This window comes from Sphaerodactylus townsendi, linkage group LG02, assembly GCF_021028975.2.
Source record: "Sphaerodactylus townsendi isolate TG3544 linkage group LG02, MPM_Stown_v2.3, whole genome shotgun sequence".
In the NCBI taxonomy this organism is placed as follows: Eukaryota; Metazoa; Chordata; class Lepidosauria; order Squamata; family Sphaerodactylidae; genus Sphaerodactylus; species Sphaerodactylus townsendi.
This window is the reverse complement of record NC_059426.1, coordinates 22,305,080-22,332,344: the sequence shown is the minus strand read 5'-3', so window position 1 is coordinate 22,332,344 and position 27,265 is coordinate 22,305,080. Positions and strand designations below refer to the sequence as shown.

Here is a 27,265-nt window from a genome sequence, read left to right as displayed (position 1 = left end):
AAAAAACCTGCAACAATACCCATCTGCTTAGAAATACAAAGATAAATGAATATTAAAATTAATAACATTTGAAAATACAAAATTTAGACACTGCATTCCTTTGGAACTGAATTATACTACTTCAAAAGCATTACATATATAATGCCGGTAATGCAGGTTATTATGCTTTTTAAATTGATTTTTAACGAGATATCTATTTGTGCTATTGAGATCTGGATAAACCACTAGATGTTTTAATGCTGACAAGTAGGGTGCAAGAAAAAAATGGAAGAACACCCAAAAATAAATGAAGTAAATTGTGTGTTGAAAATTGGAATTCTCAAGCACTCATGCAAACTGTGGCATGCAGGAAATATAGAAGACTCAATTTCTATCTCTAAGAAGAAAAACAAACATGTAAGAATATCCCCCTCTTGATTTCCCACTATAAAGAGATAATATTCACTAATGTATTGGGGGGACGGGGAGGCAACTGCATCCCTGTCTGGGGTGAGCCTGGCTGGTCCCATTCTCAATTTCCCCATGGCGGATGGCAGGGTTAGCCCCAGGTGCCATCATAAGTAGATACGCCCCTGATATCAGCCAGCTTATGCTGTGCTTTTTGTATCCTCATCAGAATTCAGCTGAAATCCGAAGCTGACCAGAGGGCAGGGACGGTGTCACTTTGGAGCCCCAGCCCTCCAAAGAGCTTACCCATGGCGTGAGAAGCCCAAAAATGTTTTTACAACCCCTTCATCTCAAAGCCCTCATCATGCCCTCACCAGGCCAACAAAGCTGGGAAAGGCACGAGAGCACTGAGGCTGGGCGCTGTGGCTGACCATTACAGGGCGCCACAGTGGCCAGGTACCAGCGCATTTGTCCCTCCACTGGATAACTGCCCCAGGGAGGGCATTTCCACTGGTGTTAGCCTGTGCTGCCTCAGGGGATTTGCCCCCCTCCTGGATTGGGCTATTAAAATGCTATATGATGTAATAAACAGCAGATAAGACAATGTAAAGGCAGCAGGAACTGAATTTGGAGATAGGAAAGAAAACTGCATAAAGGATTTGTCTAGGTTAAGGTATGTCCTTGCCACAACGGACTTAACAGGTGCCGCAGCACCACAAAAATGGCAGCTCCTTCAGTTTAGAAAATTATCTAAACTGGGAGCCAACCCAGTCAGCACACCTACAACTATTTCCTAGTAAGCAGTCATTTTTCACTATCAGTAAAGACACACCACATTTTTATTCTCAAAACACTGATTCCATAGCTTTCTGTACAAAAACACACAGGTTGGTGATACACTGAAGTGTGCCTAGACAGCATCTTAGGACATGTAATGTGAACATATTCCAAGGTTAACAGCCTAATCAACCCAATAGGATTTGATAACACTCACTCCTAAGGAATAAAACAATAGACCTGATACAATTACTTTACCAGCAATCGAGGTAGCATATCTCAAATGCATCCACCTTAGAACCCCGCTTGTCATGTCAAGCTCCCCACTAAAGCTACCCAAATGGAACTACCACTGAGGAGCAGTTCTAAAAATGTCTGCTAATAAAGACCAACCTGCAACATTGATTCACTGCATGATATATCCTTTGCATACATTTTTAATATTTAAATCAACCTTCCATTTGCTACCAACATCTCACAAGGGCTTCTGCTGCAAGCTTGCTTCTGGAAGCACGGCCATGCACTACCAGGCATCATCACATTCGAATCTGGGCTGACCTGCAGACCCTTTACCAGAGTTCTAAAGCAATATCTGATAACATGAAGCTTTTTCTATCATTCCACTCTCAGTGGGAAAAACTGAATCTATGTAACACCTGCCTGTTGTTTCTGGCATATCTTTCATTTCGATTCTACCAGTGCTAATGGGGATCCATATTTGGATGCAGCAGGAGAACAGCCACGGGTAACAATTATTTAACACATCCAAACAGTTACATATCTATTTCATGACTTACATTGTTGTTGCGTGTTTCGACAGCTGGAAACTTTCTGACAATGAATTTGACAGCTGATTCCAGGTTTTTGTCTATAAGGTAGGATGGTTTTGCTTTTGGGTCGCCGCATGCCTAGGAAACAAATTGGAAAAAAAGAAACTGAAATATACATTCTTCTCGTGAAGCACATTATACATACAATCTGCAGTCAGAAACTAGGAAGACTTCTTTAGCTTTTGAGTGAACAAGTGAAAAAAATGAGAAGGGATTGTCAGAGCTGGACTATGCGATGGGAGACAGTACAGAGATGCTCCTACTGGAAAAAATGTGTGAAAGTTTCAAAGCGGTTAGTGCAGAACAGGAGTGGAGGGGAAATTCAGTCTTAAAAGAAGAGGCAGGTACTTTATCTCTAGCCAACATGTGAGGTAGATAGGTTTGCTTTTAATGCTAACATGTACTAGTGAAGCTAATGAACTGTTAGAAAACTCTACTGTATCATCTCAAAACAACAGTGCTGAGGACATTAAATTATTAAGTGTCTCTTTTTTGAAGAAAAGAACCAAGCAATCAGTACTTAACATGGTTTCTCTGTAATTTCCCTCTGAGACATTAAATAACCCATAAGCGCCTCCTCCTAAAGGTAAGTTGAAGTTCAAATGTTCCACTGAGGTAGAAATATGTAAACTACCCTTTAAAACAACTATCACTCCGGCATAATTTCTTTTGACCTCAGAGTCACATTCAATATACTCAGGACTTTGGGGAGCTGTTTTCCTCACAGCAATTAAGTCTTCAGCTATACTCTGTGTCTTGTCTCATTGCTGTATGATCTGCTGATATCAGATTGGTATTTGGTGGTGGGGAATCTGACTCTTGTTAGTGCCATGTAACAGTTCCACATACTGTTTTCATATCAGCTAAGCTACTAAGGGGAAATGGCCTTTCATGCTTGGCCACATTTGCTGTGGGATAATCATCCAATTACTGCAACATTGCCACTAATAGGCCTGTGTCAAAAACTCGTGGGCCGCAGAGGGGCTCCATAGACTGTGCCTGGACCCAAACTGAATGTTAAGGATCTCTGTGTTAGCCAGATATGAGAATTTTTAAATCTAATTTAGAATGATCTCCGATGAAATGGCATTACTGTACAAATCGGCTGTTACAGAACTTAGAAAATACAAATCTGAGATCTAATAAAACTGTAATCTTTAGTAGCTGGTGAAACGTCTAAAAAAAAGTGCAAAACTCTAACCCAAACAAACCTGGGCCAAGAAGAGTGTTTAACTGTCATAGGTGTTATATAACAACACCAGAGCTATCCAGTCAGAAGTATATGGTACAACCATGCCAGTATCTCTTCTTAGGTACAAAATTCTCCCCGGACAGAGAATTTGTGTCTCATGCAAACTGTAACATGCTATGCAATTTCTTTACAACATAGTGGAAAACCAAGATGGTGATTTATCGACTTTTTCTACAGCTGTGGATTGTAGAGACAGAAGTCATGGAGTATGAGACTGATCTGAAAGCGGGCAAGCGGGCAGAGGGAAGGTGAAAAAGCTTTGCAAACCTTCCATACTTGTCCTTGCTGGGGAAGCATTGTAACAAAAAGAGAAAAGATTATACATAAACATAAGTTTCTTGAATTCCCACAAGCATGATGTTCAAGAATACAAACTAATACTAGTCAGCAAAGTTAAAGCTAAATTCTAATTCCAAATAATAGTTAACTATTATTTACAGCGGACAGTACTGAACATTCTAATAGGCTCTATCGCTATGACATATATTGGTACTTGTACGGCAAGGAAAACATGTCTCATCATGTCAGCTCCCCAGTCATTCTGAGCCAGAGGGGTGAGGTGTGAGGAAAGGTGTTAACAGCAGACAGCACATGCAACTTTCAGGACAGCAGAGCAACTATCATTGAAATGTTACATACCTGAAATACAAATGGTAGCCGAGAATAAAAAAAAATACAAACAGTCATTGTAGTATCATTAGTATCATTCTAAGGGTGACTTCACAATTTGCTATAAGGCTTTGAAAAAAATCTCTGTAATCAGGCAAGGTTTTCTAAGCAGCTAGACAACATATACTTTTTTAAAAAAATACAGAATACCTGACTGGTATTCTTAGGCCGCCAATTATTTTTAATCACATATGCACTAGTAAATCTGGAGAAAAGCAGACCGCAGCAACCAGAATATAGCCAGTGTAGTCTGAGACAATAGAGACACCATTTCAAATCCCCACCTGGCAGTTAAATTCAATGGGTGACCTTGGACCAGTCGACCTATTTCAGCAAAGCATCCTCCCCAGGTTTATGAAAATAACACAAGAGGATGGGAGAACCACGTACCCCTTGAAGGAAGGGCAGGATGGAAGTCAAAATAAGCAGAAATACAATTTCAATGTAACTTCATTTGTATTTCTGTTTGTCCAACATTCTAGGCTGTGACTCATTCACTTGGTTTCTCTGGTGACCAAAGCAAAAGCTCTAATCAGCCTCCTGCAGACATAAAGTAACTGCTGTCTTGAGAATTAGAAGGAAGGAAGCACTTAACAGCCATCACTACACCTAAAAGTCACCAGAAACAAGCTCCTGGAGAGAGCTCAAATCACTTAATTACACAGGTTCCAGAACAGATTCTCATGCCTCCTTTAAAAAAAAAATAAAAGTAAAAATTAATCTTACAGAACTTCCAAGACACATGAAGCTAATGAATTTACGTTTCTCATCACAGCATCAAAATAATCACTGAGAACATGTGAAAAAGTTTCACCATTAAATCTTCATGCTGCTAAATGTACGATTTGTACTTTTAAAGAGAGAAAAAACAACCCACGCTTACAATGCCTCTGTACAAGATCCAGAAACCTTCATTTTAAATACACATTCCCTTGAATCATGGCAAAAGTATATAGATTGACTGCATTATATGTAATTGCTGCCGGAGTTTTAATGTTTACGTTATGTTGTTGAGTTGCTGTTAATAACAGCCATGTTGTTGAGCCGCCTCGAGCCCTTCGGGGAAGAGGCGGCCTATAAATCTAAAATATAAATAAATAAATAAATAAATAATGAGGAAAAACTACAGATTAGCAGATCAATTTAAAAGGCATCCCAAACCTAGATTCCTTTATGCTGGAACTATTCCTGCATAACAGATTTCCCCCTACTTCTGGCTACAATTTCTAAACAGGAACATGCTACATATTAAAACATGCAAATCCATCAGCTAACCACTCTTTCTGCTAGCCCTCCCTTACCCTCCTGTGCCATTTTTGTTGAATTAAAACAGTGCTGGGGAAGACGTTATTCGCAATGGAAGGGCAGGTTACCCTCCTCCCTCAGCGATGTGGTTCCAAACCAAATTGGGCCCCTGCAGCACTTTTCAATGGATTCCCTACCAGGAACTTGCAGATGCAATATGTCTACAAGTCCCTATGGCAGATTTCAGCACAATGTAATGAACAGTTTGGCTGTCTCAGTAAGACAAGTCAGCACACTGCCTGCCCATCAAGGTGCAAATGCTTAGCAAGAGCACGTGATCTGATTCTCCCAGGAGCAAAAAACTTCAGGATATAAGGAAAAGAGATCAGACGTCTGAATACTTCCCAGACGAAAAGCACAGACAGCAAGCACATCAGGAAAAAGGGTGAAAGCTTCCTCTCCTTCGTGAGATGCTAGTATGTGGCAAACATGCAAAAAAAAAGACAACAGGAAATACACATGGCATTCTTACCAAGAATACACCTGCAGAAATTCACACCTGTCAATGGTATTAGGAAGGTAAACTCCGAAAAAGATGGATGAAATAGTGGGAGTGCAGGTTTGTTAATACTGCTTCTATAGTCATTTAAAAATGATGACTGTGAATAGCCTCTCCAGTCTGCTACATCACCCACTTTTAATGAGAGACTCCCTACTTCCTAAGCATAAGCTTCCAAGGCATATTCTTGCCTCTGGTATCTTTATATAAAACTGTAGATGGGAAGACTTTCCCATCTACAGTGAAACTTGCTTGATTATTTAAGGAGGGAAAACAATTTTATTGGATGCACACAAAGCAGCATATACAGGGGCATGAAGTCGAGCATCAAGACAGTTGTCCTTAACTGCCTTCTAAAGATTGAAAGTGAGGGACACACACATGCACGCACCCCCCCCCCCGAAATTATTCCATAATTTGTGTGGCTGCCATGAAAATGGCCTTTTCTAAAGTGCCCAAAAGAGAAGCTTCTTTGATTGGTGGGACAGTAAGGAGGGCCTCTCCTTGTGATCTTAATTCCTGGCCAGAAGCATATGGAACAGTGGTTCTCAACCTGGGGGTCGGGACCCCTTTGGGGTCGAACAACCCTTCCACAGGGGTCGCCTAAGACTCTCTGCATCAGTGTTCTCCATCTGTAAAATGGATAAATGTTAGGGTTGGGGGTCACCACAACATGAGGAACTGTATTAAAGGGTTGCGGCATTAGGAAGGTTGAGAACCACTGATATGGAAGAAGACAGTCCTAAGCCATGTAAGGCTTAACCTTGAAGCAATACCTTGAACTGGACTCAAGAACAGTCCAGCAGACAGTGTAATTGCTGCAGTTATCTGGATTACATGTTCCCAGTAGCTCTAACCAGTAGACCAGCCACAACATTTTGCACTAGTTGCTGCTTCCGAATACTCTTCAAGGGTAGCCCCTAACAGAGCATATTGCAACAATCTAATCTACATGTAACTAAGGCGAACATAGATATTTATACGCTTCTACTGTTTGCCATTCCAATGCATTCTATAAAGCTTAATACCGCAGCATCACCTCTTGAGTATCAATTAAACATGATCTTTTCCCCCCACTGAATATATGAAGTTGAATTTCTTATCTATGTCCCATATTGTCTATCAGGACTGCAAGCAGCTGCCCAACATCTCAAACAGGTCTTTGAAGCACTGTTATGTTTTTAAATAAGAGATTCCTAGGGAGTGAGTTTGAGATCTGTCACATTAAAATGTGCACCCTGTCACTGAGCTGAAGCTTGTCTGATTCTTACGCCTCTCCAAAGAATTACCTATGATACATGGTCACCAAGCACCAAGAATCTAAATTGCGGCAGTATTTATTTGGTCATAAGCTGTATTACACACTCATGCTATATAGGGACTTCCAACAGCTTTTTATAAATAAATAAATAAATAAATAAATAAATAAATAAATAAATAAATAAATAAATAAATAACCATACATACATACATACATACATACATACATACATACATCTCCAAAAGGCACCTGTGAAGGAGGAAAGTGAATTATTTAGACACTGCTGCAATACTGCCAAGCAGTCAAAAGTCCAAGCTATGTCACCATCAGGGCCAGATCTCAGAAGCTAAGCAGGGGGAAGAATTAGGACTAATAAAAGGAAACTCTTCTCCACACAACGAGTGATTGGTGTTTGGAATATGCTGCCACAGGAGGTGGTGATGGCCACTAACCTGGATAGCTTTAAAAGGGGCTTGGGCAGATTTATGGAGGAGAAGTCGATCTCTGGTTACCCATCTGGATCCTCCTTGATCTGAGATTGCAAATGCCTTAGCAGACCAGGTGCTCAGGAGCAACAGCCACAGAAAGCCATTGCTTTCACATCCTGCATGTGAGCTCCCAAAGGCACCTGGTGGGCCACTGCGAGTAGCAGAGAGCTGGACTTGATGGACTCTGGTCTGATCCAGCTGGCTTGTTCTTATGTTCTTAGGGCCAGAGGTCTACTCAGAATCCTACGCAAGCCTATTCAATGAGATTTACTCTCAAGGAAGTGTTCTTAGGATTGCCCTGTAAAGTTCCCAAACTGACAAAGATTTTTTTAAAAAAACTAAGAAGCCACACATCACAATCCAGATAAACTCTTACTCCAGTGGATGCAGAAGCTAATACTTTGCCAGTGGCAAAGTAGAATTTCTCTCAGTCCATATGTAATATGGCTGCAATAAAAGTTGGATACTGCAATTAATGAATATAAAACATAGCGGACTAGATCCAGAGATCCGTCAGAAGAAGGCAATGATGGCTGCATATCTTTCTCAGATCCCCTTCTTTCCAACTCAGAGAAACTTTATTTCTATGGCTGTAGAACCCACACGGACAAAGTTCAGGAAGCTGCCATGGGTAATGGGACAAAACTGCCCTCTCCTCTACCTTTCATCAGCAGAGATGCACTAATAAAAGAGTCAGAACATGTGATTTGGTCTCCATCCCCACTGCAATCCCCAGATCTGACCCACATGAGTCCTGCAACTCTTGGCATAAACTTCTCTGGGATCTAAAATGGGAAGAAGGGAATGAAGAAACCATCAGCAACCTCTGTGTCCATGGACTGCTGGATCCTAGCTAAAAATGGGAATGCCAATGAATCGTACAACCTTCATATATTAAAAAAAAAATTCCTGAATACCCTGCATGCGTTACTAGAGCCAAAGACCTGCTAAGGAGTCACAGTTCCAGGCAATAGAAACACAAAACCGTAACTAAGAAAACAGTAAACTAAGAAAAAAAAAGAGTTGCTGTGCATCTAGGATTGTTCAGGGATCTGCAACCAGTGTTTTTCCAGCCTGTTCATAGATTACATTTTATCTGCCCCCCGCTGCATGGCCACCAGGGGCTGATGGGAATTGTAGTCCATGAACATCTGGAGAGCCGCAGGTTGCAGACCCCTGATCTAGGAGAACCTAACATTACAAAGAACGTATTTATTAGGGTCTCTGTGTCAGATAAGTAATGTCACTGATATATGGCAACAAATATGTATTTTTTGCCATAGAGTCACAGCTGACTTATGGTGACCCCATAGGGTTTTCAAGGCAAGAGAAGGTTTGGAGAAGGTTGGCAGAGGAGGTCTGCCATCGTCTGCCTCTGCATCGCCCCGTATTACTGGGACATCCATCCAAATTCTAGCCAGGGTCAGGGCTAAGAGTCTGTGACTGATCCAAGGTCACCCAGCAAACATCCATGGCAAAGGGGGGATTCGGGCCTGCGAAAGCTGAACACCTTGACCACTAAAACCATGCTGGCTCCAACACAAAGACGCTTCAGTCAAGGAAGTATGATGAAATTCAGGCACTGATCTGTTTTTCCCCTGTTTGTACCAATAGGAAAATGAAAGTTTAAATATGTAAGATCTTCTTGTGATGCACTCTAACTCTTCTTCTCTTATTGCACGTTTTGTATTACATTAGTTGATATGGGGGAGATGTTAAATTCTTTTAGGTACTGGGAACACGGTCGCCTTCAGGTTTGTGACAGAAACTCAGAATGCAAAAGATATTCCCAGACATAGACTTGCAAATGGTTACTTGTTATGATTAACAATTACAACTCTGCAAAAAGCTTTAAGCTAGAAAATACCTCCCCCCCGATTTCAATATGATACAAACAACCTACACGTTAAAGCACATAACTAAACCAAAAATTTTTTGTTTGTCCTTGTGATATTCTAGCTGTATCTTTACAGCGTTCAACCACTTTCTATGGAGAAGTCTTTTGTTATTGGGGAATATGCAGATTTTAAAATAAGCTAGGCACAACATTGGTTCTTAAAATAGACTTATTGTTATACAAAAGCCATGACCAAGAAAAGTAAACATCTACCTCTAAGACCTCCACTGGATATTTAGACTCGTTTCTCCAAAATTAAGTACTCCAAAATATATGGCAACGTGCTGCTGAAATGCAAGGGAGCTTTATAAAAACCTGTTTGCACACCCAGGGATTTATAATTGTCAAACCCAGACTTTTAATATTTTTTTCTAATAGCGAATGCAACCCCCTGGCATATTTAAAGTAGGTCTCCGCAGAGTGAGACTGATCATTACATCAAAGACTGAAGCCTATATTTTAGGAGGCAGCAAAGGCCTCAGTATATCCAATGAGAAGCAACAAGAGCCTCATTCTCTTCTATTTAAAATGCAGTCAATAAAGCTTGTGCCTTTTTAGCATAGCCCTGTCCATCAGAAAATGGGTGTGAAAGAAGGCTCTTCATCTAGCAACACAGTGTTGCCACAAAAATAATCTGTGTTACACGGGCACATTACAACGTCCCCCCAGCAAACTATCAATACTTTTAAATTCAGAAGCAAAAATAATTTCCTTCCTTAGACCAATTAAATACCACAGACCTTTTAACAGTTAAAAGCTCAAGGTCCTTGGTTCACATAATCGGTCATAAAAACAAAACACAAAAACCACATAAGTGACCCCAGTTAAGATCTGTCACACTGAAACGCATCTCAGCCACATGGAATAGCACAAGCTGCCCCAGTTTATGTATAACTGCAACAGATTAATTTTGCAACTAAAAACATGGGACAAATCAGTTATTTATACTAATTTCCTTGGAAACCGCCACTGCCCTTTCTTTCAGTCTCAGATGCTTGCCTCTAGAAAAAAACCCACTGAGCTTCGTAAGGGAAGAGAGGTACAAGGTCTGACATTCAATAGTGACACAGCATCACTAAAGATCCATAGCAAGAAACCACGAAAATTTCTTTCTCACGCCAGCACAAGGGCCCTTGAGTTGGGTCACAAGAGTGCTACAGCGGCTTTGACAAGAATTATAAATGCAAAACAGGAAGCAAATGAATGCTATTCCTGAAGCATCGCTGTATGCTAGTTTTGAAGCTGTCGCCAAAACCCATCCCCTAGAAACGGGTGGCAAGGGTGAGTAAACTTTTTGTTTTCTCCTTTTATAAATATCAGAAACAATCTCAACTAATGTGTCATCTTAAATTAGGTGTGAATCCCATCTGAGGTTGCAAACCTAGACAGTCCAGAGCAGATTAATATAGGTCAATGATCTTCAACATTTCCACATAGGGGACCCACAGAGTTTCAAGTATGTGATAAGAAATCACCTGATGTCAGAGTCATGACCTCAATGGCAGCAAAGCCAAGCAAGGACCATGGACAGCAGAGCAACAGAAAAGAGTTAATATAAATGAAGGGATAGTCACTTTTGGTAACCTCTGTACTTTGGCTGACAAGTGAGCATCTTTTGCAAGAAGCCTCAAGTAGGATTCTGAAATATTATAGATAAACAAATATTAGAATATGTTAGAAAAAAAAGCTCTGCAAACCACTACACTTTAGCAGAGTGCAGAGTATCATTTTAAAGAAATGGAAAACCAGCAGCAAAGACCCAAAGCTACCTGCGGTAGGAAATGAAAAAGAAAACACTATTTTAGGCCAAGAATGCTAATGATACATACATATGAAATAAGTATGAACCCAAATGCAACCCCTTTTTGTCCCTTTAATTTCAACAACAGGGTGGAACAAGCAACTTTGCTTTCTAATGAAAACCACTGAGAATTCAAAACTATGTATTAGAAATGGGCCAACCCTGTTCAATTGCTACCACTTCCTCTTTCCTAAAAATAGTAAAAATAACAATAAAGCAATTCACCCAACCACAATACCACATATTGCCCTGATAATCACTTCTCTTGTTGATGCAAAGAACCTACGAAACAACACACATCCACTGGTAGCAAAGACATGCATTTTCCTTTCGAAGGAAATTCATTGTTTGGGAAGCAAAAATGGTACTCTGGAAACAGCAAGCTTCCTCTAGCTTTGAGACGTCTTCCTGTCTCAAGTAGAGATGTGCAACAGTATGAAAAATAGTAGACTATACTGTTCTGAATGCCATGAATGCTGTCCTTTCTGCTCTATCTACCGGCCTGCATCAGCAAGACCCACTGCTTTGAACAGTGAGCCTCCAGTTACCACAGTGATGAATACCGCCTATAAAGCCAGAAACAAAATTGCAATCAGTGTTAATTTCCAATTACCACTGACTGAATTCCAGAACTGGTAGAAAGAGAACTGTATCAGGGCCAGCTGCCTATCATGTGCCTTGTTTTCTACTCCCCAGCACGTCATAAGCTGTCTGAACTTGGGAGTGGGGGGGAAAGAAGTTGCAATTTTGAAATGTCGGAGAATGTTAGAATGAAGTTATTAAATGAACACAGCTGGAAATTATAATGCAGGACGTTCAAAGTCAAGCTTCAAAGAAAAAGACCTTACAGAAAAAGACCTAAATCATGTGTTCATTTTTGCTATTCCAAAAATAGAAAAGAAAAAAGCTTTGATCAAACCAAAGAAAAAATTTAAAGTACAATTTTAAAATGGCACAGAAGCAGAAATGTTTATGAGTTTGGGGTACACTCTGCAACAGACACCCAAAATCTATCTTGACAAGCTAGGCTTGTTTTTTTTTTAAATGTACACCATTTGATGGAGCCTAGCCAATAACACCATCTCCGCTTCTTACTGTCGGGTCCCAAGTCTCGATGCGAAAGTGCTGAGGAGGGCTAAGTGATGGGCCAGCAATCTCTAATATCTCTGGGAGAAGCGCCATCAAAAGCGCTTCGAAACTTTACTTGCTGCAGAAACAACAAGTGAACTTCACTGAAGTCACAAAAAATGGTGTGAAAGGGCCAGCTCCTCTCTTATGACAGTGCTGGGTGAAAGCCGAAAGGAAGTCCAGTGCCTGATGCAGAGCTCAATCCTTTTTTTTTTTTTACCTTCAAAGAAGGCCTAAACGAGGCTTGCATCTCACGGGAGGAAGGTGAACTCGTCGCAGCTGACCAAAATTGTTGGAGAATGCTTGTTGCCCAGTTGTACAGGCAGAACTAAGTCCAAGTCTAAGCAAATAAATGTATTTTAACCCCACAGGTTTATTTCATTTATTTATGTAGTTAGTTTTATATGCTGCCTTTTCCCTCATAGGCGCAAGGTGGCTTACAATATTTAACAATAAATACAATGAAATATATTAAAATATATTAAAACCTAACCTAGTTCTTAAGGTGATTAGACTATCGCAGATAAGAGGGCAAAACAAACAAGATTCAACAAAATAAAGGAGGAAGGCCCATGATGGAAAAACTGTAGAAGCCTTAACCATACCCCTGGTGGAACAACATTCCCCAGGTTAGGGCCAGGACAAAAAAGGCCCGGGTTGAGGCTAACCAGCTATCTTTCAGGCCAGGGATCAACAGAAGATTTTTACTCGCTTATCACAGCGGTCTGCAGGGGACACACCAGGAGAGAAATCTATGTTAGTGGAATCATAGAGTTGGAAGAGACCACGAGGGCTATCCAGTCCAACCCCCTGCCATCCAGGAACACAATAAAAGAATTCCTGACAGATGGCCATCCAGCCTTGGCTTAAAAACCTCCAAAGAAGGAAACTCCACCACACTCCAAGGCAGAATATTCCACTATCGAACAGCCCTTACTGTCAAGAACGTTTAGGTGGAATCTCTTTTCCAGCACGTTGAATCCATTACTGCATGTCCTAATCTCTGGAACAGCAGAAAACAAGCTTGCTCCCTCTTCAACATGACATCCCTTCAAATATTTAAACATGGCTATTATGCCACCTCTTAGCCTCCTCTTCTCCAGACAAAACATACCCAGCTCCCTAAATCTCTCCTTGTAAGGCATGGATTCTAGAGGTTTTACCAATTTCGTCACCTCCTCTGGACATGCTCTAGCTGGTCAATATCATTCTTGAATTGTGGTGCCCAGAACTGGACACAGTATTCCAGGTGAGGTCTGACCAATACACAACAGAGTGGTACTACTACTTCCATTGACTGAAACAATATCCTCCTATTGATTAATTTGTGGTACTACGGTGGATGGTGTTAAAACAAATCCAGCCCGTCACCTTTTATAAAGTTTCCACATTTACTCTCCTTAATGTGATTCTTTCTTCCCAAATATGATCCTACAAGTGGCTATTCAAAAGTCTACACAGAAGTATTTCCAAGAACTTCTTAATAAGCTTTAAAACTTTTTTTGAAAACCAATATTTTTAGGACACCTTCACTTTTTTTATAAAACAATACAAGATAACTTTATTATGTAATTTTGCTCAGAAGTCTGGTTTCAGTTTGCATATGCTATTTAAAAAATACACCAGCATCCTTGTGGTTTACAGATGTAATTTCAAGTAACATTACATGATCATCATCTCTTAACAAGTATTGTATTAATTGACCTCATCAAGAGATACATCACACCCACTTGCTTAGGAACATAAGTGTTTTGCTGTATGAAGCCATCATCTATTTAAAGCCATCCCTGTTGTAACCAACAGGCATTGTTTGACAAGCTGCTAGAAATTGTCCACTGGACATCTAGGGGCTGATGATCTTCCACATCCCCTGTTAAACCACTGTACACCTACATACCTAGATAAATCAAAGATTCCAAACTTTTTAACATTGACATCATGCTATGCAACGTCCAAATATAAAGTAAACGGATCTCCGATTTCATATAATATTTCTAACAAAAGATTATGGGTCCGAGCCAGACTAAATTGGAAATTTACACTGATTTATCCTTCTTTCTGCAGACCCCACCCCTTCCCCCAATCATTCCTCCAGGTCCCCTATCTCCCAGGAGATGCATTTTGAGAACTGTGTGCTGCAGTGGGAGTGGGGAGGCACAGAAGTTCAGTTCTGCCCCAAGAATGGTTTCAATTCTGTAAATCAGTGGTTTGCAACCTGGAGTATGCGTACCCCCAGGGGTATGTGCCAGAGCATTTGGGGATATATGAAAAAAATTCATAATGGTTTTGCTAACATGGGGGTACAATTTTAAGCAAATGGGTTGCCAAGGGATATGCAAGTTAGAAAAGGTTGGGGATCCCTGCTCTATACAGTTCAAATAAAATGAGTGGAACTGCCAATTAGCATGTTTAGTATGGTTAGCACTAAGATACATACTAATATGTTTAGAATTAAAACAAGCTGCAACACATTTTTTTAAAGTTTTAATAACTGCAGATAGATACATTTAAATATAAGACCTTCTTCTCATACCCCAGATAAAGTATATGAAATCACCACCAGACCAAAAAAACCCCTCACTGCTTATTTCTTTTTCAATTCAGTTTCATTAGACTGTGGTTGAAAACACACACACACTGATTTTTTTAAACGACTTAAATGGTAAGTTAGTGGTCAGACATGCTCTTTGACCACCACTTGCGACATAACCTGTCAAGATGCTTTCTGTTTCATTCAGAAACATTTTTTTTCTTTTTCCACACTCACAGGAACAATTTAGATAACAGCTGCTATTTAATCCTTCCGCACAAACACTGATGGCATCTACCACCTTTCCAAACAACATTTTGCTGCAATACCCACGACATGGGATAATTTTTAGATTATCCATATTTTTATTAGGGGGGGCTATGGGATTAGAAGAGATGGATCTCCCTTTTCTTTACAACCATCACATGTGAGGCGGGGGTGAAGTGTAGGATTCATATTCCCTATAAAGCACCTTCCTTCCCTCCATCCCTACATATACAAAATGCACTCACTGGTTTTGGAAGACATTTTTGACCACGTATTACATACGGGAGATAACCACCCTTTCTACTGCTATCCTTTTCGGGGAAGGGGGAAGAAGATCTTCCTCAGAGGTTCTTTCCTAATCCCACCACCCAAATTCATCTACTACCTTTTCTATGGGAAAGCCGGAAGGGGAAAAAAAAAAACCAGATGGTGCATCCGGCCCAAGCCATATTTGCAACCCACCTACCTCCCTTCCTAATTTTCCCCAGCCTACGCTACCTTAGCCTTAAGGAAACAAGAATTGAGAAAACACTGGTGTGCAGCCAGAAAAAATATGCGTGATGTTTTAGTGCCCCCCCCCCCACCCCACCGCCTTAGCCTGAATTGGGGAAATGCTGGTTTGCAGCCAGAAAAATATACGTGATGTTTCAGTCGCGTCCCCCACCCCACCATAGCCTGAATTGAGAAAATAGTGGTTTGCAGTTAGAAAAATATACGTGATGTTTCAACCCCCCCACCCAGCCCTTCTATTGGGGCTTCAGGCCAAAACAGCCCCCCCCCACACACACACACTCTCCCTCCCAGCAGGCCTCGCTGACTAAGAAGCGTCATCGGGAAAGGAACGGGGGGGGGGGGATAAGAGACGAGAGGCCGCCCCCTCAGGGTGCGGGATGGTGACTTAGGCCGCAGCCAGGCCTGAGGCGGAAGGGAGAGGCGAGCGGCCCCCGCCTTGTGAGGCCGACGGCGCGGAGGGCATGGGCGCCCCGTTTCCATCTACGCTCCCCCCCCCGCCCCTTCCTCCTAAGCTCCTGCCGGCCGGCCGTTCTCCCTCCCGCGCCCCGCACCTTCTTGATGTTGTAGAGGCGGGTGAGCATGCCGACGCCGCGGTCGTGGAGGATGGTCAGCTTCTCGGCCAGCTTCTGCTGACTGGGCTGCAGCACCGAGCGCGACATGCTGGAGAAAGAGGCCGCTCGGCCGCCGCCGCAGGAAAAGGGAAGGGGGGAAACAGGGAGCGGGGGAGAAAGGGAGAAACCGCGACGGCTCCTGGCTCGCCGCCCCCGAAGCTCACAACGCCGCCATAGGCCGCCCCGCCGCCGCCGCCGCCGCCACCCCCCGGTCGCCCCGCTCCGTTCGCCAATCTCGGGCTTCGTTAGGCGTGGCGGAGGCTGGAGCCCGCAAGCAGGCGGGCGGGCGGGCGGGCAGGCCGGGCTCCTCCGCCGCGCGTCACGCCTCGCTCTCGGCTGCCCTCTGGAGCAGGCGTGGGAATGGGGTTTCAGGCCAGGGGAGAACTGGCTAATTTTCGCTTGGGGAGGATGTGGGCCTGTTGGAGGGCTAGTCCGACGGCGTGAGGGTCTGAGAGGGCGTCGGTCGAGGAGGGCTTCTCTCTCGTAAGTGAGGTAGAATTGCGCGTTGAGTGTGTGTTCGGGCCTTTTCGCTGTGTGGAAGAGTTTGTGGCTGAGGTAGACTTGCGCGTTGAGTGTGTGGCTACGCTCTCACAACTCACATTCTCACAACTGAAGGTTCCTGATTGGGGTGTGTGTGTGTGTATCAGTCTGAGTGGGTTCTCAGCCTTGTCGGGGAAGTTCTTTCTCTCACACGTACACACACATACACACAGTTCTCACAACTGAGGGTTCCTGGTGTGTGTGTGGGGGGGTGTATCAGTCAGAGTGGGTTCTCAGCCTTGTGTGTGTGGGGGGGTGTCTTCCTCTCACAAATACACACACACATACACACAATTCTCACAATTGAGGGTTTATGGTTGGTGTGTGTATGTGTATCAGTCTGAGTGGGTTCTCAGCCTTGTCGGGGAAGTTCTTTCTCTCACACGTACACACACATACACACAGTTCTCACAACTGAGGGTTCCTGGTGTGTGTGTGGGGGGGTGTATCAGTCAGAGTGGGTTCTCAGCCTTGTGTGTGTGGGAGGGTGTCTTCCTCTCACAAATACACACACACATACACACAATTCTCACAATTGAGGGTTTATGGTTGGTGTGTGTATCAGTCTGAGTGGGTTCTCAACCTTCAAAGTTCTTCTCTCACATGTACACACACATACACACAGTTCTCACAACTTAGGGTTCCTGGTGTGTGTGTGGGGTGTAATCAGCTGTAGGGAGGGGTTCTCAGCCTTGTGTGTGTGTGGGAGGGTGTCTCTCTCAAGTCACACATACATACACACAATTTCTGCCACCATTGAGGGTTTTGGTTGGTGTGTGTATGTGTATCAGTCTGAGTGGGTTCTCAGCCTTGTCGGGGAAGTTCTTTCTCTCACATCAGTCACACATACACACATAGCTCAAGCAACCCTCGAGGGTTCCTGTGTGTGTGTAGTGTGCATCAGCTGCATGGGTTCCCTCAGCCCTGTGTGTGTGTGGGGTGTTCCTTTCACAAATACACACACACACACAATTCTCACAATTGGGAGGGTTTATGGCTGGTGTGTGTATGTGTACTTAACCATGGCTCCTCAGCCTTGTCAAAGTTCTTTCCTCATCACACACACATACACACAGTTCTCACAACTGAGGGTTCCTGGTGTGTGTGTGGGGGGGTACCTGGGGTCAGAGTGGCTCTCAGCCCAGTGTGTGTGGGGGTGTCTCCTCCTCACAAATACACACACACATGGGCCACACACCCCTCAAGCAACTGAGGGTTTATGGTTGGTGTGCACGCACAGTCTGAGTGGGTTCTCAACCTTGTCGGGGAAGTTCTTTCTCTCACATGTACACACACATACACACAGTTCTCACAACTGAGGGTTCCTGGTGTGTGTGGGGGGGGTGTATCAGTCAGAGTGGGTTCTCAGCCTTGTGTGTGTGGGAGGGTGTCTTCCTCTCACAAATACACACACACATACACACAATTCTCACAATTGAGGGTTTTTGGTTGGTGTGTGTATGTGTATCAGTCTGAGTGGGTTCTCAGCCTTGTCGGGGAAGTTCTTTCTCTCACACGTACACACACATACACACAGTTCTCACCCAAGTGGGTTCCTCTGTGTGTGTGTGGGGGGGTGCACTAGCCAGAGTAGCCCTCAGCCCAGGTGTGTGTAAGGTCTTCTTCTCCACACACACACACACATACACACAATTCCTCACAATTGAGGGTTTCCATATTATGTGTGTATGTGTATCTGGGGTCTGAGTGGGTTCTCAACCCTTGTCGGGGAAGTTCTTTCTCACATCGCACACACACATACACACAGTTCCTCACAACTGAGGGTTCCTGTGTGTAGTGTAATTAGTCAGGAGTGGGTTCCTCAGCCCTTTGTGTGTGGAGGGTGTCTTCCTCCTCACAAATACACACACACATACACAATTCCCTGCCAAATTGAGGGTTTATGGTTTGTGTGTACTCAGTCTGAGTGGGTTCTCAGTCTTGTCGGGGAAGTTCTTTCTTCCTCACATCGCATTACCACATACACACAGGCTCCCCACAACTGCGGGTTCCTGGTGTGTGTGGGGGGGGGTGTATCAGTCAGAGTGGGTTCTCAGCCTTGTGTGTGTGTGGGGGGGTGTCTTTCTCTCACAAATACACACACACATACACAATTTCACAAATTGAGGGTTTAAGGGTTGGTGTGTGATGTGTATCAGTCTGAGTGGGTTCAGCCTTGTCGGGAAGTTCTTTCTTCACATCAGACACACACATACACACAGTCTCCCTACAACTGAGGGTCTCCTGTGTGTGTGGGGTGTACTAGCTGTGAGTGGGTTCTCAGCCTTGTGTGTGGGGGGTGTCTTTTCTCTCACAACACACACACACATACACACAATTCTCACAATTGAGGGTTTTGGTTGGTATGTGTACTCAGTCTGAGTGGGTTCTCAGCCTTGTCAAAGTTCTTTCCTCATTAATGACACACATACAATAATAGCTCCTCGCAACTGAGGGTCCCTGTGTGTGTGTGTGGGGGGGTGTAATAATGAGTGGGTTCTCAGCCCTGTGTGTAGTGTCTTCCTCTGCCAAAATACACACACACACATACACACACACTCTCACAATTGAGGGTTTAAGGGTTGGTGTGTACGTAATCAGTCTGAGTGGGTTCTCAACCCTTGTCGGGAAGTTCTCTCACATTGCACACACACATACACACAGTTCCTCACAACTGAGGGGTTCCTGGTGTGTGTGTGGGGCATCAGTCAGGAGTGGGTTCCCTCAGCCCAGGTGTGTGGGAGGGTGTCTCCCACAAATACACACACACACATACACACAATTCCTACAATTGAGGGTTTTGGTTGGTGTGTATGTATTAGTCTGAGGGTTCTCAGCCTTGTCAAAGTTCTTTCTCTCACATCGCATACGACACATACACAGTTCCTACAATGAGGGTCTTGGTGTGTGTAGTGTACTGGGTCAGAGGGAATTCTCAGCCTTGTGTGTAGTGTTCCTCTCTCACAAATACACACACACATACACACACCCCTCACAATTGAGGGTTTAAGGGTTGGTGTGTGTAATGCAGTATCAGTCCATGGGTTCCTCAACCTTGTCAAAGTCTTCCTCTCACAAATACACACACACATACACACAGTTCTCACAACTTAGGGTTCCTGGTGTGTGTGTGGGGGGGTGTATCAGTCAGAGTGGGTTCTCAGCCTTGTGTGTGTGGGAGGGTGTCTTCCTCTCACAAATACACACACACATACACACAATTCTCACAATTGAGGGTTTTTGGTTGGTGTGTGTGTGTATCAGTCTCGAGTGGGTTCCTCAGCCTCTATCGGGAAGTTCTTCTTCTCACATCGCATACGAACACATACACACAGTTCTCACAAACTGAGGGTTCCCTGGTGTGTGTGTGGGGTGTACTCAGTCAGAGTGTCCTCAGCCTTGTGTGTGTGTAAGGCCTCTCACAATACACACACACATACACACACACCTCAAGTACAATTGAGGGTTTATGGTTGGTGTGTGTATGTGTACTAGTCTGAGTGGGTTCTCAGCCCTATTCCAAAGTTCTCTTTCTCTCACACGTACACACACATACACACAGTTCTCACAACTGAGGGTTCCTGGTGTGTGTGTGGGGGGGTGTATCAGTCAGAGTGGGTTCTCAGCCTTGTGTGTGTGTGGGGGGGTGTCTTTCTCTCACAAATACACACACACATACACACAATTCTCACAATTGAGGGTTTATGGTTGGTGTGTGTACGTGTATCAGTCTGAGTGGGTTCTCAACCTTGTCGGGGAAGTTCTTTCTCTCACATGTACACACACATACACACAGTTCTCACAACTGAGGGTTCCTGGTGTGTGTGTGTGTGTGGGAGGGTGTCTTCCTCTCACAAATACACACACACATACACACATTCTTGCCAATTGAGGGTTTTGGTTGGTGTGTGTTTGTGTAATTGGGTCTGAGTGGTTCCTACTGTCGGGGAAGTTCTTTCTCTCACATCGCATACACACATACACACAGTTCCTCACAACCAAGTGGGTTGTCCCTGTGTGTGTGGGGGTGTAATTAGTCCAGAGGTGGGTTCTCAGCCTTGTGTGTGTGTGTGTGGGTGTCTTTCTCTCACAAATACACACACACATACACACAATTCTCACAATTGAGGGTTTATGGTTGGTGTGTGTACGTGTATCAGTCTGAGTGGGTTCTCAACCTTGTCGGGGAAGTTCTTTCTCTCACATGTACACACATACACACAGTTCTCACAACTGAGGGTTCCTGGTGTGTGTGTGTGGGGGGTGTACTCAGCCAGAGTGGAGTTCTCAGCTAGCTGTGTGTGTGTGGGGAGGGTGTCTTCCTCTCACAGTCACACACACACATACACACAATTCTCACAATTGAGGGTTTATGGTTGGTGTGTGTACGTGTATCAGTCTGAGTGGGTTCCCTCAGCCTCTGTCAAAGTTTCTTTTCTCTCAGGGTTAATGCATACACACATACACACACAGCTCACAACTGAGGGTTCCTGGTGTGTGTGTAAAGTGTATCAGTCAGAGTGGGTTCCTCACCAGGTGTGTGTGTGTGGGAGGGTGTCAACTTCCCTCCCACAAATACACACACATACACACAATTCTCACACATTGGAGGCTCGGCTGGTGGTATGTACTGGGGCTATCAGTCTGAGTGGCTCCCCAGCCCTTGTCGGGGAAGTTCTCCTTTCTCTCACACGTGACACACACATACACACAGCTCCCTGCCAACTGAGGGATTTCCTGGTGTGTGTGTAAAGTGCACTAGCCAGAGTGGGTCTCTCAGCCCTTGTGTGTGTGTGATGTCTTCCTCTCACAAATACACACACACATACACACAATTCTCACAATTGAGGGTTTATGGTTGGTGTGTGTACGTGTATCAGTCTGAGTGGGTTCTCAACCTTGTCGGGGAAGTTCTTTCTCTCACATGTACACACACATACACACAGTTCTCACAACTTAGGGTTCCTGGTGTGTGTGTGGGGGGGTGTATCAGTCAGAGTGGGTTCTCAGCCTTGTGTGTGTGGGAGGGTGTCTTCCTCTCACAAATACACACACACATACACACAATTCTCACAATTGAGGGTTTTTGTCAGGTATGTACTCTCAGTCTGAGTGGGTTCTCAGTCTTGTCAGGAAGTTCTTTCTCACATCGTACACACACATACACACAGTTCTCTCAAGGCTCGAGGGGTTCCTGGGTGTGTGTGTGTGGGGGGGTAGTACTCAGCCAGAGTGGGTTCCCTCAGTAGCTTGTGTGTGTGGGAGGGTGTCTTCCTCTCACAAATACACACACACATACACACAATTCTCACAATTGAGGGTTTATGCCAGGTGTATGTGTATCAGTCTGAGTGGGTTCTCAGCCTCATATCAGGGGAAGTTCTTTCTTCTCTCACAATGCACACACATACACACAGTTCTCTCAACCAAGTGGTCTCCTGGTGTGTGTGTGTGGGGTGGCTCAGCCAGGAGTGGGTTCTCAGCCTTGGTGTGTTATTGTGGGGGTGTCTTTCTCCCACAAATACACACACATACACACACCTCACAATTGAGGGTTTAAGTGGTTGGTGTGTGTACGTGTACTGGGTCTGAGCGGGTTCTCAACCCTGTCGGGGAAGTTCTTCACACGCACACACATACATGCCTCACAACTGAGGGTTCCTGTGTGTGGGGCACTGGGCCAGAGGCTCCTGGGGCCTTGCGGGCGTCTTCCTCCACAAATACACACACACACACACATACACACAATTCTCAAGAATTGAGGTTTTATGGTTGGTGTGTGTGTAATTTCAGTCTGAGTTAGGTTCTCTCCAGCAACTTGTCGGGAAGTTCTTTCTCTCACATCGATACACACACATGCGCACAGTTCTCACAACTGAGGAGTTCCTGTGGGTGTGTGTGTGTGTGTGGGGTGTAATCAGCTCAGAGTGGGTTCCCTCAGCCTTGTGTGTGTGTGGGAGGGTAGTCTTCCTCTCACAGAATACCACACACATACACACACAATTCCTCACAATTGAGGGGTTTATGGTTGGTGTGTGTATGTGCACTCAAATCTCGAGTGGGTTCTCAGCCCTTGTCGGGGAAGTTCTTTCTCTCCTCACATCGCACACACATACACACAGTTCCTGCAACTTGAGGGTTCCCGGTTATTGATAATGTGTAGTGTAATTAGCCAGAGTGGGTTCTCAGCCCTTGTGTGTGTGGGTGGGGTAGTCTTTCTCTCACACACACACACACATACACCTCACAATTCTCTGGTGAGGCTTTATGGATTTGAGTGATAGTAATGTGTGTACTCAGTCTGAGTGGGTTCTCAGCAGCTTGTCGGGGAAGTTCTTTCTCTCACATCGCACACACACATACACACAGTTCTCCTACAACTGAGGGAGGTTCCTGGTGTGTGTGTGTGAGGGGTGTACTCAGTCAGAGTGGGTTCTCAGCCCTTATTACATTATTGTGTGGGGGGTGCCTTCCTTCTCACAGTCACACACACACATACACACAATTCTCTACAATTGTGGTTTATGGTTGGTGTGTGTAATGTGTAATCAGTCTGAGTGGAGTTCTCAACCCTTGTCGGGAAGTTCTCTCACATGTACACACATACACACAGGCCTCAAGCAACTGAGGGTTCCTGGGTGTGTGTGTGTAGTGTATCAGTCGAGTGGGTTCCTCAGCCTTGTGTGTGTGTGAGGGGTATTCCTCCTCTCAATAATACACATACACATACACACAATTCTCACAATTGAGGGTTTTGAAGCCAGGTAGATGTGCGTGTACTCAGTCTGAGTGGGTTCTCTCCAGCAACCTTGTTCGGGAAGTTCTTTCTCTCACATCGTGACACACACACACACACAGTTCTCTCACAACTGAGGGTTCCTGTGGTGTGTGTGTGTGGTGGAATGTATCCAGTCAGAGTGTGGGGTTCTCAGCCTTGTGTGTGTGTGGGGGGGTGTCTTTCTCTCACAAATACACACACACATACACACACAATTCTCAAGCAATGAGTGAGGGTTTATAGGGTTTGGGTGTGTGTGATGTGTACTCAGTCTGAGGTGGGTTCCTCCAAGCCCTTGTCGAGGAAGTTCTTTCTCTCACATCGCACTTACACACACATACACATAGCCCTCCTACAACTGAGGGGTTCTGGGTATTGGTAGTGTGTGGGGGGCGTATCAGTCCAGAGTAGGGTTCTCAGCCCAACGTATTATCAGTGTGTGGGGGAGGTCTTCCTCTCACAATACACACACACATACACACAATTCTCTACAATTGAGGGTTTATAGTTTGGTGTGTGTCAATGCGGTATCAGTCTGAGTGGGTTCTCAGCCTTGTCGGGGAAGTTCTTTCTCTCACATGTACGCACACATACACACAGTTCTCACAACTGAGGGTTCCTGGTGTGTGTGTGTGGGGGTGTATCAGTCAGAGTGGGTTCTCAGCCTTGTGTGTGTGGGAGGGTGTCTTCCTCTCACAAATACACACACACATACACACAATTCTCACAACTGAGGGTTCCTGGTTGGTGTGTGTATCAGTCTGAGTGGGTTCTCAGCCTTACTGGGAAGTTCTTTCTCTCCACATCACACACACATTATTACACAGCACAGTTCCTACAACTGGAGGGTTCCTGGTGTGTGTGTGTGTAAGTGTATCTAGCTCAGAGTGGAGTTCTCAGCCTTGTAGTGTGTGTGTGTAAGTGTCTTCTCTCTCATTAAATACACACACACATACACACAATTCCTCAAGCAATTGAGGGTTTGGTGGCTTTGTGTGTATGTGTATCAGTCTGAGTGGGTTCTCAACCTTGTCGGGGAAGTTCTTTCTCTCACATGTACACACACATACACACAGTTCTCACAACTGAGGGTTCCTGGTGTGTGTGTGGGGGGGTGTATCAGTCAGAGTGGGTTCTCAGCCTTGTGTGTGTGGGAGGGTGTCTTCCTCTCACAAATACACACACACATACACACAATTCTCACAATTGAGGGTTTATGGTTGGTGTGTGTATGTGTATCAGTCAAAGTGGGTTTTCAGCCTTGTGGGGGAGTCTTTCTGTCACACATACACTCATACTGGATAATACTCTCTTAGGTCACTTGACTGTACTTTTGTCAGTGAGGGCTATTGTTGAGGGGAGGGTTAAATTATGAACTGTATTAAAAAATTTTTTTTAAAAACCATTCCCAACAAATATGTCACCGCACAAATGAAATATACTAATCCGGTGGTTTTCAACCAGTAGTTCACATGCCACTCATGGAGTGCAGAAGGGGCCTAGATAGGAACATGGGATTTTCATATTTATTTATTTTGCTGTTTAGTTGCAGAGGTGACCTCATGGGGTGTTCAAAGCAAGAGGCAAACAGGTGGTTTGTTGCTGCCTGCCTTTGCATAGCAACCCTTGGTCTTCCACGCAAATAGTAACCAGGGCTGATCCTGCTTAGTTTGCAAGATCTGGTGAGAGTGGGCTATCCTGGGCTATGTGGGTCAGATCTTAGATTTCACTCCCATGCAGGGGCGGAGCAAGGGAGCTGCACCTGGGGCGCGCATGCGCCCTGCGCCCCTGCTGCAGCACCACACGCCCCTGCCACGCCCCGAGGTGTCATGCCTCCCCCTGCCCTGTTGGCGCTATACCCCTGCTCCCATGCAGGTGTGACAAGCTGTTTCCTGCTGACCCTATCAGCCATGAATTACCCATATTTGACTTTTTGGCATGCTAGTAATAACAACAGAATGTAAGCGTGTAAGAATCTGTCATTACAATATCAGCATATTTCTCCCCAACCCTGAGCAATATGTCTACTCTGCATTCATACTCTCTTTTTTTGTGCAGGCTATTGTGCGATGCAAGTAATATGGTGCCGGAGCCTATGAAAGCCAGGTTGAGAAGGAGGCTACTGTAACTGTGAGATATCTTTGATTGATTTTTTTGCCAGTGATGACAGGCATGCGAGAAGATTGGCAGTAGTTTCTATAGGTAGTTGTGTTTGTGCATAAAAGGGACTATGCAAATAATTCAGACAAGTTTTTCCAGCAAACTTATGGTGACCCCAAGGATTTTGAAGGCAAGACATATTCTGAGGTAGCCTGCCTCTACATGGGATAAGGGAGTTCTAGGGAACTGTGACTGGCCCAACATCACACAGCAGGCTTCAGGTGGGTGGGGAATTGAACCTGGTTCTCCAGATTAGAGTCTACCACTCTTAACCACGATGGCTCTCAGAGTGAATGAAAACTTATGTCTTTCCTTTACCAATTGACCCTTGTTTTTTGCTGAGTTGTACTTGTGACATCATCTGAGCAATACAGTCCATATAAGACGTCCCTGTATGGGTCATTTTGTGAATGTTTGGAAGATTTGTTTATTATGATTGGTTTGGGATTTCTTTCTCAGTGTCCCTCTGTTCTCACTTCCCAGTACAGAAACATTTACACATTATTTAAGAATACATACGTGTTTAAATACTGTTAAAAAGGTTATTCCCTCCTGTGCCTTTTCATTTTTTGAATATTTTCCCTTCTTTTCAAACTTAGTTCTTGAAGAGTTATCCTTGTACAGATGGGCATGCACACACGTTCACGTCCAATCCATGCGTATAGATAAAATATTTTTGATGTTTTATTTTCTACAGTTTAGGCTAGAAAAAATATCTGAGAAAGGAATGGTCTGGAAAATAAATGGGAAGCTGCTATGCCTGGGGATTCTGCCTCAAGGTGCAGCCTGCAGTCCTAAGCTTGCTTACTACTACATAGTAAGTCCCACTGATCTGAGATTTGCTTCGGAGTGTACATGCTTTGGATTTCACTGTCATTTTCTCCTCCCCAGTTCATAAATGTGGTTAGGAAATGAAACTGGTCAGACCAGTCAAGCAGTGTATATACACATAGTTGAAATACAAGATTAGGCAGTATCAAAGGAACTCCTGTAAGGGAGTGGTGAAATTATAAAAACAAAAGAAAAAAACAAATCTGGAAAGCTATGGGGCTGAGGGTGTTTTCAAATAAGAATTTAAACTTCTTTCACAAATGTATAAATCTGAAAGAAATGCACAGAAACTCAATTTGTAGCAAATTCATCTATTTGTAGGAAATTCATCTATTTGCTTTAACTTAAATATAACCACATTTATTCCCTTTCATTTCTTGCACTTTAAGTAATCATTGCCCTGGATTGTTCTGGATAGCTCCGGCTAGCCTGGTCTCATCTCATCTTGGAAGTTAAGGCCCCTTCCGCACATGCAGAATAATGCACTTTCAATCCACTTTCAATGCACTTTGCCGCTGGATTTGACTGTGCAAAGTAGCAAAATCCACTTGCAAACAATTGTGAAAGTGGATTGAAAGTGCATTGTTCTGCATGTGCAGAAGGGGCCTAAGTAAGGCCAATTCTGGTTAGTACTTGGATGGGAGACTCAGGCAATGGCAAACCAACGCTTTTCAGCTATTGCTTTGAAAACCCTAAAGAGTTGCCATAGATGAGCTGCAATTTGACAGCAAAAAAGAAAAA

General features: G+C 44.0%; 2 protein-coding genes across 8 annotated transcripts in view; one reads left to right on the top strand and one right to left on the bottom strand.

Moving 5' to 3' along the window:
* The window catches only part of NCKAP1 (NCK associated protein 1), a 73,594-nt gene extending 57,060 nt beyond the window's left edge, over nt 1–16,534 (bottom strand). For 4 of the 7 annotated variants that reach the window (XM_048485949.1, XM_048485951.1, XM_048485950.1 and 1 more), the window contains exons 1-2: nt 16,156–16,534; nt 1,962–2,072 (exon numbers count right to left, since the gene is read on the bottom strand). In XM_048485949.1, the coding sequence (XP_048341906.1) occupies nt 1,962–2,072; nt 16,156–16,263 (219 nt within the window). In that variant the 5' untranslated portion in view covers nt 16,264–16,534. Of the gene's footprint in view, nt 1–1,961; nt 2,073–3,513; nt 3,532–16,155 lie in introns of all 7 variants that reach the window. The other 3 variants (XM_048485945.1, XM_048485947.1, XM_048485946.1) reach the window with 1 other exon arrangement.
* Nucleotides 16,535–16,583: 49 nt separating this feature from the next.
* Nucleotides 16,584–27,265, top strand: part of LOC125426208 (zinc finger protein 420-like) — a 32,437-nt gene continuing 21,755 nt past the window's right edge. Inside the window, exons 1-2 of the mRNA XM_048484464.1 lie at nt 16,584–16,770; nt 25,592–25,663. The gene's annotated coding sequence lies outside the window, so the exon portion shown is untranslated. The remainder of the gene's footprint in view (nt 16,771–25,591; nt 25,664–27,265) is intronic.